This window comes from Salvelinus sp. IW2-2015, linkage group LG13 (genome assembly GCF_002910315.2).
Source record: "Salvelinus sp. IW2-2015 linkage group LG13, ASM291031v2, whole genome shotgun sequence".
Taxonomy (NCBI): Eukaryota; Metazoa; Chordata; class Actinopteri; order Salmoniformes; family Salmonidae; genus Salvelinus; species Salvelinus sp. IW2-2015.
Genome location: NC_036853.1, coordinates 45,809,036 through 45,824,943, shown reverse-complemented (window position 1 = coordinate 45,824,943; position 15,908 = coordinate 45,809,036). Strand labels below are relative to the sequence as shown.

Below are 15,908 nucleotides of genomic sequence, written 5' to 3'. Positions count from 1 at the left end.
ATTCTATGTAAGTTGAGAGGGGTGTATCTTGGCTATAAATGAAACTAAGAATTGTTTTGTAAGCACTCTCAGAGAATTCATTTATAGACACTGAATTGATCTGAGAGTCAAAAAAGGCCTTGGTGAAGCTTGTATATATATTAAAGATGGAATATATAATTTAACTCTGACTTGTGTGTGGTTGGCTCTCTCTCTCTCTCTATTGAGTAATACAGGAAATTACCACGACAATCGTTAGTACAATACATGGTACACATAATGTTGATGTCTTTATGATATACACATGCCGTACTGTATCAGAAAAGAGGTTGAGCCTTTCTAAAAGTTATACTTCATGTTTTATACATTTTCTTTGGCAAGATTTTCACTTTTTTGAGTATAGAAAATGTTAATGTTGACATTTTGCTCTCTCACACTCTCTCTGTCTCAGGTTGATCATGGCCTGGAACACCTTATCCTGCTGTTCCCTCCTGCTCCTCTTTCTGTACACTGCCTCTACATTTCCGACCATTGATACAATCAGGGATCTGAGAGGCATATGGTACGGCAACATCTTCCCACGACATGGTCTCCATCTGCTTTACTGGTTTGTTGACCAATCAGAGATCGACATCAACCATGACATCATCCAAACCCATTTGATCCCAGCCAGAGGTGACTATGGCTTTGGTTACTTCAATAATAACGGCAGTTTCCTCCCAGCTCTGACCGATCCAAAGAGGCAAGCTTACTACGCAGTGGGGATATCAGTAAGGCAAACTCTTGGGCCTTGCCTGAGTATATCACTCAAAACTACTACAACTCACTGAAGTCGGGGAACAGAAACAGGGACAGGATGATTGTCAGGGTTGCCCGGGCCAATGGGTCAAATCAGTTCAAGTTGGACGAGGTCTTTGTCACTCAAATGTATCCTCTCAATGACAACCAAGTGAATTCCTTCGATCCAATCACACGAATAGTATGGCTTCGACCTCTTACGAGAAATTCAGACGTTACAGATGGTCAGAGGAAGGAACAACACTTGGCCGGTTTGGAGGCATTTCTGACGCAATCAGGATATCAAACGTGCCCGACACCCGAATTTCAAGTCTGTTCCGCAAAGTCGGTCCGATTCCAAAGGCTTCAGATGGTGGAAATCAAGACAGAGGATGATTGTCACCTGCTGAAACTTGACGTCAAACCAGCCGAGAACGGCTACCTGAAAATGAGTTGGAGCAACCTACCAAAGTCCATCATGGACCGTGTACATGGTAGTGGGGCTTTTCAAGGACGATGCTAGTACGACCAAACTAGCTGAGTCCTCCGTCGGCAACGACACATCTGGAACCTCAGACGTTTCCGTGGCCCTGAACCCCGGTCTTCAGGTCAGGCTACTTAAACAGAAATCTCTCTGGGACATGACGACAGGGAAGTCTGGAGAGGTGCCGAATTTGACGATGCGGACGGTTTGATTCCCATTGTCGTGAAAGGCTACGACGCCAGTCTGCAGCTCTACACTAAAAATGGCTACGCCTGCGCTCGCCTGTTCGTGAAGAAGTCCTTCGCTGACTGGAAGGAGGTGTTTAATTACTCGTGGGTAGGGTTCTACTCGGCGAACAGTGTCAGCAACAACGAGTACCAAACCTTCCAGTGGGCAGGKTCTTTCACTAAAGAGATTTCCTCAGAGGAGATACCTGAGTATGATGTCTATTTTTATGAGTCCAGTATGGYCATTTCTCCAGGTGCCCAGRCCCGATTCATGCTGTCAAAATACAAYGAAGTAGCACGTACTGTAGCCTGGGAAAGTCAACCCTAAAAACCAAACCATCTATGAAATGTAAGATCATCTTTTACTTCAGGGCATGATGATGCTGGGGTCTTTGAGGCATATCTTATATCATAATGTATTTAACCTTTGAATCATTGTTGTTTCTGTAACTTTATCAGACACATGACTGAATGAACTTTTTCAAGGAACCTATAGGAACCTATAGGAGTTCGACCACAAAATCACTTATTTTACTAAATTTCTTTGGCACCCTTGTTCCATTAATAATTCTGTTAACTCTGACTTTATTCACAAAATGAAACGTAATAGTAATCAACTGTACTAAGTAAGCTATACTCACTTTCGGTTAATTGAAAATTAAATCTTCATAATCTTCATAATTCATAATATTTTTAAAACAAGCCATAGAAAGCTGGTTGCAATTACAGTTTCATCCACCAGAAAAGACAAAACAAATATTACAACACATTATGTTTAAACTGAAAATTACTAATCAATAAAAAAAAACATTAATTGTAAACATTTTTTTAACTATATAATCTTTCTAAATTATATTATAAAACAGGATTGGTGGAGTTCTGTCACACGCAGCTAACAAAAATATATGGAAATGTCTTCCCTATCCAAAATTACAACCAACTGATTGCAGCATTACTGCAAAAATAGAGGAGGCAAGTGGAAGCTGTAGGAGTGTAACGGCTCTCGTCGGAATGAGTGGACCAAAGCGCAGCGTKGTAAGTGTTCATGATTTTRTTTAAAAAAACACTCGAACAAAACAACAAATTAGAGAACRAAAGCGCACAGTTCTGTCAGGCAACAAAACAGCTAAACAGAAAATAACTACCCACAAACACAGGTGGGTAAAAATGCTGCCTAAGTATGATTCCCAATCAGAGACAACGATAGCCTCTGATTGGGAACCACACTTGGCCAAAAACAAAGAAATAGACCACATAGAATGCCCACCCTAATCACACCCTGGCCTAACCAAAATAGAGAATAAAAACCTCTCTATGGCCAGGGCGTGACAAGGAGGCAGGGACCCTGTCTGTCGACCCTTCATTAAAAAACAAAATTGTTTATAAAAAATTGTGATCGATTAAAAAAAATWATCCAGTTCTATTTAAGGACCAACAAATTGACAGCTGCGCCATACAGGTTGCAAAATAGTTGGGAAGAGATTTTTGATGTGCCGATTCCATGGCACATGTTTTAAGAACTGACACACAAAACAACTCTTGATTCAAAACATAGTTTTTGAATTTAAATTATAATACAAAATTCTTTATACCAACAGAATGTTATCTATATGGGGGATACGACTGTCCCAGCTCTGAAGATTTTGCTGCAAAGAGACAGAATCAATAGATCACTTGTTATGGTACCGTAGCTTGTTTCTGGTCAATATTGGCTAAAAAAATCACATTTAACGAAAACTATCTCTGCAAATACTGTAGCACTGTTGGGTGACTTGGAAAGCCATRGTCAATCAATCAATAATATAATAACACTCTTAGTAAAAATATTCCCCTTACACTCTTTGGAATTGGCCTTATATGGATAGGGCTAAGTGGAAATGTTCCTTACAGAAGGAATATGGAAAGCATATGCATAAACATGGTAGCAATTTAAAAGTCAACAGTTTGGAGATTATGGGAAAATKATTAGACTAAAGGTGAGGACACAACAGTTCACCTGACACAAGACAGTATCCAAACATTACACTGATGAGTTTATGTGTACTTCACATTTACTGTACTTTTCGCCGTATTTGTTGACAACAACATCTGAAAATACATTCTAGATACATTCAGTAACGCGATAAGAATATTCATAGAGAATTTTGAGTAGGTGCAAAAAAATGAAAAGGGTTTGAGTGAGAGGTCTAACTGGTGTTTCCAAGTGGCCACACACCTCTCCAAATTGAGCACAGTTCCTAAGTAATTTAAATGTAATTGTATGACTAAAAGAAGAATCTTTGCTCTCCTAGCTGTGCCGGAACTAGAGCAAGCACTTGTATATGTTTGTTTTTTGGAACACAGCCCTCCACATATTTTTAAGTTATGTACCCAGTAGGTCCCTCAGGTCCTCTGGCACTGGCCTTTTAACTTTCCCAAAGACTAGGACCAAGAGGCATGGAGAGACAGCTTTTCGTTATTATGCCCCCAGCCTCTGGAATAGCCTGCCAGAGAACCTGAGAGGGCTGAAACTGTGGACATATTTAAAATAGAAAAAGAAGTTAAAACACATCTTTTTAGCTTTGCTTTTCCTTAGGGTACTTTTTAGTCATTCAGTTTGTGTCATTCTTTAGTTTTTTATCTTGTGTTTGTTGTGTAGTAAATATTTCAGCTTTTATTTTCATTGTTTTCATTAATTTTTTCCTGTAAAGCACATTGCGTTGCATTCCATGTCTGAAATGTGCTGTATAAATAAAGCTTGATTGGATTTGATGCACAATTACTGTTGTTTACACAATCCAAAGAACGGTCCATTATAAATCACAATCTGAGTCAGGTGTGCATTATTCGAAAGCTTGWTCTATTACAAACATAACAAGCTAAATTATAACATATGATCTTACAGTGTTAGGCTTTCACAAGACAATTCAGAGAAGCAGATCGTCATTTTGGTGCGCAGAGAATGGATTGCATTCAGATGTGTGGTCCGCGACAAATCTTCTTCACAATACAACAAACCTAGGCTCATTCTGTTAAAGACAACCCAGGGTTATAACACCATGTTGTCTTGCAACTGTACATCAAACATAGTGATCATGCACATTGACACTGTATATTACATGAGTTTTAGGACATGTGAAGTGCACATTCGGACTTACGGGTGTTTGGCTTGCGTCAACACTGTATTTATTTTAATCCTCAAGGTCTCATCTTACAAAATATTCMGAAAAAAATATTATCGCACATTGCAACAATGTCTAAGATTTTACTGAGTTACAGTTCATATAAGGAATTCAGTCAATTGAAATAAATTCATTAGGTCCATCTATTTCACGACTGGGAATACAGGACCGTTGGTCACAGATCCCTTAAAAAAAAAAAGGAGGGGCGTGGATCAGAAAACCAGTCAGTATCTGGTGTGACCACCACTTGCCTCATGCGCCACGACMCMTCTCCTTCAGATGTGGTTGATCAGGCTGTTGATTGTGGAATGTAGAATGTTGTCCCACTCCTCTTCAATGCCTGTGCGAAGTTGCTGTATATTGGCGGGAAGTGGAACACGCTGTCGTACACGTCAATCCAGAACATCCCAAACATGCTCAATGGCTGCTGACATGTCTGGTGAGTATGCAAGCCATGGAAGAATGGGAACATGTTCAGCTTCAGGAATTGTGACAGATCCTTGCGACATGGGGCTGTGCATTATCATGCTGAAACATGAGGTGATTGCGGCAGATGAACGGCACAACAATGGGCCTCAGGATCTTGCCACGGTATCTCTGTGAATTCAAAGTGTCATAGATAAAATGCAGTTGTGCTCATTGTTCGTAGCTTATGCCTGTGCATACCATAACCCCACCGCAACCATGGGGCACTCTGTTCACAACGTTGACATCAGCAAACCGCTCGCCCACACAACACGATCTGTCAGGTACAGTTGAAACCGTGATTCATCCATGAAAAGCACAGTGGCTATCGAAGGTGAGCATTTGCCCACTGAAGTCGTTCAGTTAGGTCAAGACCCTGATGAGGACGACGAGCATGCAGATGAGCTTCCCTGAGACGGTTTCTGAGTGTTTTTGCAGAAATTCTTTGGATGTGCAAACCCACCTTTTCATCAGCTGTCCGGGTGACTGCTCTCAGACGATCCCACAGGTGAAGAAGCCGGATGAGGAGGTCCTGGGATGGCGTGATAACACGTGGTCTACGGTTGTCAGGCCAGATGGACGTACTGCCAAATTCTCTAAAACAATGTTGATAGAGAAATGAACATTCACATTTCTGGCAACAGCTCTGGTGGACATTTCTTCAGTCAGTTTGCCATTTGCAAGCTCCCTCAAAACCTGAGACATCTGTGGCATTGTGTGGTGTGACAAAATTGCACATTTTAGAGTGACCTTTTATTGTTCCCAGCACAAGGTACAACTGTGTAATGATCATGCTGCTTAATCAGCTTCTTGATATGCCACACCTGTCAGGTGGATGGATTATCTTGGCAAAGGATAAATGCTCACTGACAGGGATGTAAACAAATTTGTGCATAACATTTTAGAGAAATAAGCTTTTTGTGCCATCGTGCTTCACCCAAGACTCACCATCGGGGAAGTCATTTAATAACGACATTATCAGGAAGTGCTGGTAAATTATTGATACTGACCCACAATTGAAACCCAACTTTAAATATCCCCCACGTATAGTGTTTAAAATAACCCCAAATTTGAGAGACATTGTGGTCAAATCTGATTTCACCAGAGAAAAGGGAAACTTTMTTGGACAAGGTTCCGGAGGGTCATTACAGATGTGGCCAATGTGCTCAATGTAGTTCACGTGTAAATGTGACTCATTTACCCACCTCCGCACATGACAAAGATTTAAGGTCAAAGGCCTGATTACCTGCATGTCCACCAATGTTGTTTACATGTTGAAATACCCCTGTWGGTCATAGGTCACATAGGGAAAAGCCCAAGAAGCCTTAAGGCCCGGTTCAGAGAGCACCGCAGCAATATACAGACAGATCAGACAAAAAACCTGGTTGCTGTTCATTTTGTACARGCTGGACATCCTATTAGTTCTCTGAGGTACACTGGAATGGAAATGGTCATTGAGAGAAAATGTCTTCAAAGGGAATCTTTCTGGATCCACAGGCTCAACACACTGTCTCCTCTTGGCCTTAATGAGGAGTTCTACTTAAAACCGTTTTCATAGATCCTAAATGTCCAAATTATTGTGTGCTTTAAAAAAAAAAAATCCTAATTGAATATTGTGTATATATATTACTGTAAACATTGATCACATTTCTTGTGTAAGGTCATGCATTTTGATACATTGAATGTTGTTATTATGAACACACTGTATGTCCTATATTTTTACCTCCTGTGTCAGGAAGTGATATCACTGAGTACTGCCCATATATATAGCACCTACCACCCCCACCGGGGATATGGATGCCTGATGAATAGTTGTTCAAATAAAATGACCTGGGAGCAATTAGCAGGAGGGATGGGGGCAACTTCTTGTTGCGTGCGGTGCCCAAGTTTATAACGGCTGCAAGTCAAAATCCATACAGAGCTGTGAAGCGGAGACCCTGAGCTCTTATGTCAGGTATAGCATGTTACCGTGCAGCCATTCAGGCGCTTATCAGTGTCCAAATCTGCCATTTTCAACCAGTATAAGGATACAAGTGTAAAGGGCTGCTTTACTATCTGATACTACGCGATTAGAAAGGTTCAGAACGTTTGTGAAACATCACAGCACAGTTGAAAAAGATATGGCACATGGTTGGTCTACGGAGATAGATGGGAGGGGTTGAGGATAGCTGAAGGGACTAAAAAGCTCAGGATCGATAATGGTTCTGACTGAAAACATAAGTCATTCCAGCAAAGAGGTTAGGGTGCATTTCAATCTGTGGTTAAATTCAACCTTCCTGGTCATTGCAAAGAGAAATACCCCAAMAGATGAACACAATTTCCTCATTGATATGGGCTCAGTTCCATCAAAACCTCTCATGCCTGGAGAGAATACGGGCACTCTTTATCATTGGTCAATATGTACAGTTTGAGACGCAAGCACCTGTAAAAACTAACCAAAAGGAGTGGCCATAGACGTGTTTGCACAATGGGTGTTGATGTATATAAATACACCAAATCTCTCAGTAACAAGATACACTGCGAAAAGAGCTTAAAGAGCAGGTAAGAGGCTCATTTAAAGAGCTTATGTGCTGTAATGTATTATTGTTATGTGATTGCTGTATTTAAAAGTATCATGTATGTAACATGTGTATGTCAAATGTATGTATAAGTAGCAGAAAAGCTGTAATGTGTTAAGATAAATGGTACACAAAACTGTTGACGTCTTTTTGATATACTGATTTACGAAAGAGGTTGCAGCCATTTCAAGATTTATACTTCATGCTTTATCATACTCTTTGGCAAGTAACTTCGGTTGACACAGATGCATTTGGAAAGTATTCAGAACCCTTGACTTTACAGCCTTATTCTAAAATAGATGACATTTTTTTTAAATCCTCATCAATCTATACAACACCCCATAATAACAAAGCGAAAACAGGTTTTTAGAAATGTTTGCTAATTAATAAAAAATWAAAAACAGAAATATGTATTCAGACCCTTTGCTATGAGAATCGAAAATGAGCTCAGGTGCATCCTGTTTCCATTGATCATCCTTGAGATGTTTCTACAACTTGATTTGAGTCCATTTGTGGTTAATTCAATTGATTGGACATGTTTTGGAAAGGCACACACCTGTCTATGTAAGGTCCCACAGTTGACACTGCATGTCAGAGCAAAAACCAAGCCATGAGGTTAAAGGAATTGTCCGTAGAGCTCCGAGACAGGATTGTGTCAAGACACAGATCTGGGGAACGGTACCATAAAATGTCTGCAGCATTGAAGGTCCCCAAGAACACAGTGGCCTCCATACTTCTTAAATGGAAGAAGTTTGGAACCACCAAGACTCTTCCTAGAGCTGGCCGCTCAGCCAAACTGAGCAATCGGGGGTGAAAGGCCTTGGTCAGGGAGGTGATCAAAAACCTGATGATCACTCTGACAGAGATCCAGAGTTCTTCTGTGGAGATGTGAGAACCTTGGGGGTCCCGAGTGGCACAGTGGTCTAAGGCAATGCATCTTAGTGCTAGAGGCATCACTACAGACCCTGGTTCGATTCCAGGATGTATCCCAACCGACCGTGATTTGGAGTCCCATAGGGCGGCACACAATTGGACCAGCATCGTCCGGGTTAGGGTTTGGCCGGGGTAGGCCGTCATCGTATTTAAGAATTTGTTCTAAACTGACTTGCCTAGTTAAATAAAGGTTCAATAAAAAAAATATATATATAGAATGACAACCTCTGCAGCATTCCACCAATCAGGCCTTTATGGTAGAGTGGCCAGATGGAAGCCACTCCTCAGTAAAAGACACATGACAGCCCGCTTGGAGTTTGCCAAAAGGCACCTATAGACTCTCAGACCATGAGAAACAAGATACTCTGGTCTGATGAAACCAAGATTGACCTTTGGCCTGATTGCCATGCGTCATGTATGGAGGAAATCTGGCACCATCCCTACGGTAAAGCATGGTGGTGGCAGCATCATGCTGTGGGGATGTTTTTCAGCGGCAGGTACTAGGAGACTAGTCAGGATCGAGGGAAAGATGAACGGAGCAAAGTACAGTGAGATCCTTGATGAAAACCTGCTCCAGAGCGCTCAGAAAGCTTCACCTTCCAACAGGACAATGACCCTAAGCACACAACCAAGCCAAAGCAGGAGTGGCTTCGGGACAAGTCTCTGAATGTCCTTGAGTCGCCCAGACAGAGCCCAGACTTGGACCCGATCGAACATCTCTGGAGAGACCTGAACATATCTGTGCAGCTCCCCATCCAACCTGACAAAACTTGAGAGAGAAGAATGGGAGAAACTCCCCAAATACAGGTGTGCCAAGCTTGTAACGCCATACCATGAATACTCGAGGCTGTAATCACTGCCAAGGGTGCTTCAACAAAGTACTGAGTAAAGGGTCGGAGTACTGTAAAACCTAAACTGTGATATTTCAGTTTMGTTTTTTTATAAATGTGCAAAAATGTCTAAAAACCTGTTTTTACTTTCTCATTATGGGGTATTGTGTGTAGATTGATGAAGTAAAAAAACGATTTAATCAATTTTAGAATAAGGCGGTAAAGTAATTTTTTTTGTTGAAAAAGGCAAGGGGTCAGAATACTTTCCGAATGCACTGTAGTTGAATAAATATAAATATTCAATATCTAATGTTGATATTTTGCGTGTTCTCACTCACTCTCAGGTTGATCATGGCATCGCACACCTTATTCTGCTGTTCCGTCTTGCTACTGTTTCTGTTCACTGCCTCCTCATTTCCGACCATTGATTCAATCAAGGATCTGAGAGGTATATGGTACGGCAGCATCTTCCCACGACATGGTCTCCATCTGCTTTACTGGTTTGTTGACCAATCAGAGATCGACATCAACCATGACATCATCCAAACCCATTTCGATCCAGCCAGAGGTGACTATGGCTTTGGTTTCTTTGATAATAACGGCAGTTTCCTCCCAGCTCTGACCGATCTAAAGAGGCAAGCTTACTACGCAGTGGGGGATATCAGTAAAGCTAACTCTTGGGCCTTGCCTGAGTACGTCACTGAAAACTACTACAACTCACTGAAATCTGGCAACAGAAATAGGGACAGGATCATAGTCAGGGTTGTCCAGGCAGAAGGGTCAAGTCAAACCAGGTTGTACGAGGTCTTTGTTACTGAACTTGATCCGCTCAATGACAACCAAGCAAATTCCTTCCATCCAAATCACACGTACACCATTAGCTTCGACCTCTTACGAGAAATCCAGAAGTTACAGGTCCATTGGAGGAACGACACATTGGGCGGTTTGGAGGCATTTCTGGGGCAAGCTGGGTACCAAACGTGCCTGTCACCTGAATACCAGGTCTGTTATGTGAAGTCGGTCCAATTCCAAAGGCTTCAGATGGTGGAAATGAAGACTGAGGACGATTGTCACCCGCTGAGGCTTGACGTCAAACCAGCCGAGAACGGCTACCTGAAAATGAGTTGGAGCAACCTACCAAAGTCCATCATGGACCGTTACATGGTGGTGGGGCTTTTCAAGGATGATGGTAGTCCGACCAAACTAGCTGAGTCCCCCGTCGGCAACGACACGTCCGGAACCTCTGACATTTACGTGGCCCTGAACCCCGGTCTTCAGGTCAGGCTACTCCTCAAAAAATCTCCCTGGGACACGACCGAAAGGGAAGTCTGGCGTGGTTCCGAATTTGACGGTGCGAACGGTTTGATTCCCGTCGTCGTGAAAGGCTACGACGCCAGTCTGCAGCTCTACACTAAAAATGGCTACGCCTGCGCTCGCCTGTTCGTGAAGAAGTCCTTCGCTGACTGGAAGGAGGTGTTTWATTACTCGTGGGTAGGGTTCTACTCGGCGAACAGTGTCAGCAACAACGAGTACCAAACCTACCAGTGGGCAGTGTATTTTACTCAAGAAACTACCTCAGATGAGATACCTGAATATGATGTCTATGTTTATGAGTCCAGTATGGCCACTTCTCCAGGTGCCCAGGCCCGATTCATGCTGTCGAATTACAACGAAGTAACACGTACGGTAGCCTGGGAAAGTCAACATTAAAAACCAAACCCTGGATGAAATGTAGAGAAATTTTTATGCCATGATGATGTTGGGGTCTTTGAGGCAAATGTTTATCTAAAAAAGTATTTAACTTGAATAATTGTTGTTATGTAACTTTAATCAGACAATACTGAAATGTACTATTTCGAGGAAACATGAATTTGAACCTTGAGTCTGATCACTTGTTTTTCTTTGCCACCCTTGTTTCATGAATAATTCTGACATAATTCTCAAAATAAAATGAAATAGTAATCAACTGTAAGCTATATCTATGATTAACATGTTCATAATGTTAAAGTTGATGAATAACTGAACATTGCAGAAATACATTAATCAGTATGCAGTCATGTTGAAGTTTGACGCATTCAACTTTTACAATACACTTGAATTTCCAATGGATCTTTAAATACATGTAATGCTTATAAGAAATGTCGTTTTACAGTGTTTATATAGTGGTGCAATTGTAGTTTGACTGTTTTTATATAGTGGTGCACGTGGGGAGTGTGAATGCCCCAGATGATCTGTTTATGAAATAAATAGTTAAGTCTGTTAAGACCAATGCTTAAGGTCCATGACCTGAAGCAGCAATGTATCACTGTTTTTGCAATAAACATTAGCATTATGCCAAGTTCAAGCTAATCTGAAACAACATGATTAACAGGGATCTCAATAACACAAACATTCAGAATTTTAATAAACAAACCTCGTTTGTGGGTGGTAACAAATATGTAATGCGATTCAGTTTCTATGTTAACATGTATCGGCCTAACACACTGTCTGACTACACAATGCAGGATAGACAATTTCCTGATTATGTCACTCAAGACCATTCCAGAACAATAGGCGACACTGAGCGTAATCGAGACAGGATTGTTGTTAGATTTGTCCGTTGAGATTTGACGAGAATCGACCATATTTTTATTACACAGCACCTTCCATTTGAGTGCAATCAGCCAAATACGGATTACGRTCAGACAAATATCTTTGAGATTCACGTCGACCTTATTAGACAGATCTGAAATCAAAATTTGCTATAATTTCTGGATTAAGCAAGATTCAAAACGAACACAAACAGTGCTTTGCATAAATGCACAGTGAAGCCAAGGAATACAGTCAGAAGGAGACCTCAGGGTGCGAAAACCCATGAGAATGTTGATTGCTAGTATGAAGCTTGAGGTCGATACTTTAGGGTGGGGGAATGCCGGAATTAGATGGAGCGTCCTACCGCAGAAGGTTTTGGACTTGGGGGTGTAGGTTTTGGACAAGGAGGGTGAAGGTGACACTTTATAAAGACAACAACGGTCAGACTCAGTCTCCACAGCCAATGGCGTCTCTGACACGTGGGTGACYCTAAAAGGTCAGGCTCCTCACAAGTAAACCATGGTGGTCCAGCTATCCAGAGGAGAACATCTAGAGGGGCCCTGAGTTTGACGATGCCAATGGAGAGATGCCTGTTCAGATTTGAGGCTTCGACGCCAGTCTACAGCTCTAACACTAAAAAAGGATTATACTTGGGTGGTTATACTTATATGAGAAAGTTCAGAATTCATCTGGTTCATCTGAATATTATGTATATAAATCTAAATCTGATGGAAGCACGTTTCTTGGAGCGAAGGCTTGTTTCATGCTGTATAAATACAGTGAGGAAAAAGCAGTCGTTGAACCTTGAAAGGGAACAATTGATCCAAAATAAATGAGATGAACTGAAATAGAATCACATATTTAGGTTAAATCACAAATCCATTATGCAACTTGTAGGCTACTCTTTGCTCTTTTTTGCATTCGAGTCGATTCGATTCCAGCTCATCACAAATCAACTCCAGCTTGCTCTTGCGACTTGGGTGTRTTGGTGTGCTGTGAAAATTGCACGGTGTGTGTTTTTAACATGAATATGGTGGTGTAACTGTATGGAACCTAATCTGATCTGTGCAGCGTGCGAGTGTGCTTTGATTGAGGCGTAGGGTGGTGTAATCGTTCATAATGTAAAGGTTGACGAATGACGAAATATTGTAAGTGTGCAGTCGTGTCGCAGGATGATGCATTCAACCTGCACAGTAGACTTGCATTTCAACCGTCTTTACACTTTCGAGCTCGATGACATTTAACTTCCAAAGGGACGTTTATCCATCAGAACTCTCAACGGTTTTGTTATTGAGATCACTTGTTAAAGATGAGAAGCTGATTGGCAATCAATTTCATCCATCATTGCAAAACAATTRACTTCGSAAAAAAATATATGTTATACACATGATATTTCTATAGTTGACTTTGATGTTTACCCTGACTTGCTTTACTTAATTGCCCCTAAATAAAGTTGGATGAATAAAGTTGTATTTAGTTAAATGAAATACTTGAAACACCAGCAGCAAATAAAAGACACAAGGCACCCAAACTATTTTTTATGAATAATTTATTGCCAGTAGGAAAGCGTGAGCTAGTGGCAGTATTCAATAAAAACCTTAACAAGACCATAGTACTGCTCACACCCACATAGACATCTGAAAAAGTCAAGTGTCTATGGATAACTTTGCACTATAAATATATTGGGTCCCATTTTCGTGGTGGAAAAATAAAGAGGTTCCAAAGTCGCCATTTACAAACAAACAAATAAAAAAAAATAGAACAACACAAGAATATGCAGTCGCTCATCGAAGACCCTTTTTGAAATGAGCAGGAGACGATCAACTTTCAACGGATACATGGTGTTTTGGAAAAGCTGAGCTCTTCTCTTTAAAAAAAACAAAACAWGTTTCAGTTTTTTCTTCTTGTGAATGACGGAACAGTAAGGCTGATAATGTAGCACACCATTTAACTTGTGTTTTTTTTTGGGGGGGGGGAAATAAAAGCATAAAATATCTACAAAACCTAGTAAACCTTGAAATCAAAACTGTACATTTAAATTTACATTGAAAATGAACGAGGATTTGTATCAAAAATCAGTTTGCACGGTTTTACCTCTACAAATACAGATATCACCTTGTAGTGTGTGTTTTATCTATCATGATCGTTGTTGTGTCAATGGTTTTCTTTTTTTTTACTTCGTAGTTGTACATCAATGTAGTTTTTCGTCAGACATTTCTTGTGCATAATTGACATTTACTTAAAGCAATGGCACAGGCAACTCAAACACGGGTATTTTTCCAGTACTGCAGGAGTTGGACTGAGTAGATAGAGGAGGCTATGGGGTCCAGTGCTGTTAAATGATATCTCCTTGAAGACACCGCCACCCAGCCAAGCAGCCTTCAGAGTAAGACCAGTCCCAACAACCCCTGTTTAGGTGAACAAATTCATTGCTCTGTGTGTGTATGTATAAGTGTGTATGTGTGTTTGTGTCAGTGTAGTATCTCTTTGTGTCGTGTGTAGTTGTAGTGTGTACATACACGGGCAGAGGGGGTTGACATAAGGTAGAGATGGGGGGGGGTTCAGGCACTTTTGTTTGGATCCAGTGTCAGACTTCAGTGTGCTGTTGGGAGTCCAGTGCGGGGATGGCCAGCCGCTCAAAGTGTCCCTCGTCACCGCTCTCATAGTCGCTCAACATGACTTCTGACTCCTCGCAGCACGCCGACATGTCCGAGCAGGAGGCCGTGGACGTGTACAGGGACATGGACATGTTGTCCAGCGCCGGCGCCTCAAAGTCCCCCCGCCCGTACCCCATGGGGTAGCCGCCCCGATAGCTGCTGGCGCCGCCCATGGTGGAGGCTGGGGTGGTGGTGGCGGCCGTGGAGCTGCCCTCTGCGTCGCTGGGGTAGTGGTGGTGCGGTAGATACTGGTTAAGGCTATAGAGCTGGGGCAGTGGTGGGCGGTGGCGTACCCCAGAGGCCAAACTCGAACCCGAGCTGCCAGGAGGTGCCAGGTCCCTCCGGGGTGGTTCCAGGGTGTCGTAGCGGTCGCCATACTCGGGCAGCGGCGGCGGGGGCAGGTCCTCGTGGGCGGGGAAGTCCTCGGGAGGCGGCGGGAAGTCGCTCTCGATGTCGTAGCCGCCGGGGTAGTAGTCAGTATCGATGGCGTTCGGGTCACTGTACAGGGGGGCCGGGGACTCCACAACCTCATACTGCGGGAACTCCTGGATTCCAGGAAGTTGAACACTTGGCATCCAATCAGATGTGTCCCARTGGTAGCCTGTTAGACAAGGATGCAAATAATTAGACACCACAGGTCCCACCACCCTAAGCCTCAATCAAAGCACACACACTCGCACAGATCAGATTACATACATTTACACAACAGCAGCGTGTTAATGCCCACACCATGCAATTGTCACGACACACCAACACATTAAGTTGGATTCGTAAAAAAATMWACACAAAAATCACAAAACAGTTTAAAAACGCACACACATTCTTTGCAAATACACACATGTACACACACGTAGTGTAAACAAATACTACCTTAAGATGTGGTACACTTGAAACAGACACTTTTTTGTTGTTATTGCTTTTAKGGAGTGGTTTGAGCGGAGATCATTTCAAAATGGGGGTGAATACGATTAGTGATTTTCAAAACACCGTTTCAAACGGTTTCTTTAAAGTTCCAGTTTTTTTGTGTGTCAGACGTCAAAAAGGGATTCAACGTGGACAGTTATAGTTACTGGCAAAAGGGGGGGACACAAAACACATTTTAGGGTCTACGTGAGGGATTTGAACTGAAGTACTGTGACAAAATTAGACAGTTTCCATGTTTAGTTTATAACTATCGATATGATATTGTTTCGACCAAACAGTGCTTAAACATTTCCAGTCGTATTTCCTCACAACATCTACATCATGCATGGGATTGTTTTGTTG

At 41.9% G+C, this 15,908-nt stretch overlaps 2 protein-coding genes across 2 annotated transcripts in view; one reads left to right on the top strand and one right to left on the bottom strand.

Annotated features, from left to right (window-relative positions):
- The first annotated feature begins 7,592 nt into the window (after nucleotides 1-7,592).
- On the top strand, nucleotides 7,593-13,978 carry LOC111971582 (uncharacterized). Its single transcript, XM_023998423.2, has 2 exons — nucleotides 7,593-7,634; nucleotides 9,759-13,978. Exon 2 carries the CDS (start codon nucleotides 9,766-9,768, stop codon nucleotides 11,122-11,124), a length of 1,359 nt encoding a protein of 452 aa, XP_023854191.1. The 5' UTR covers nucleotides 7,593-7,634; nucleotides 9,759-9,765; the 3' UTR covers nucleotides 11,125-13,978.
- LOC111971278 (protocadherin Fat 1-like) overlaps nucleotides 13,863-15,908 on the bottom strand; it is a 98,244-nt gene continuing 96,198 nt past the window's right edge. The window contains 1 exon segment of the mRNA XM_070446014.1: nucleotides 13,863-15,243. Coding sequence (XP_070302115.1) covers nucleotides 14,573-15,243 — 671 coding nt within the window. The 3' untranslated portion in view covers nucleotides 13,863-14,572.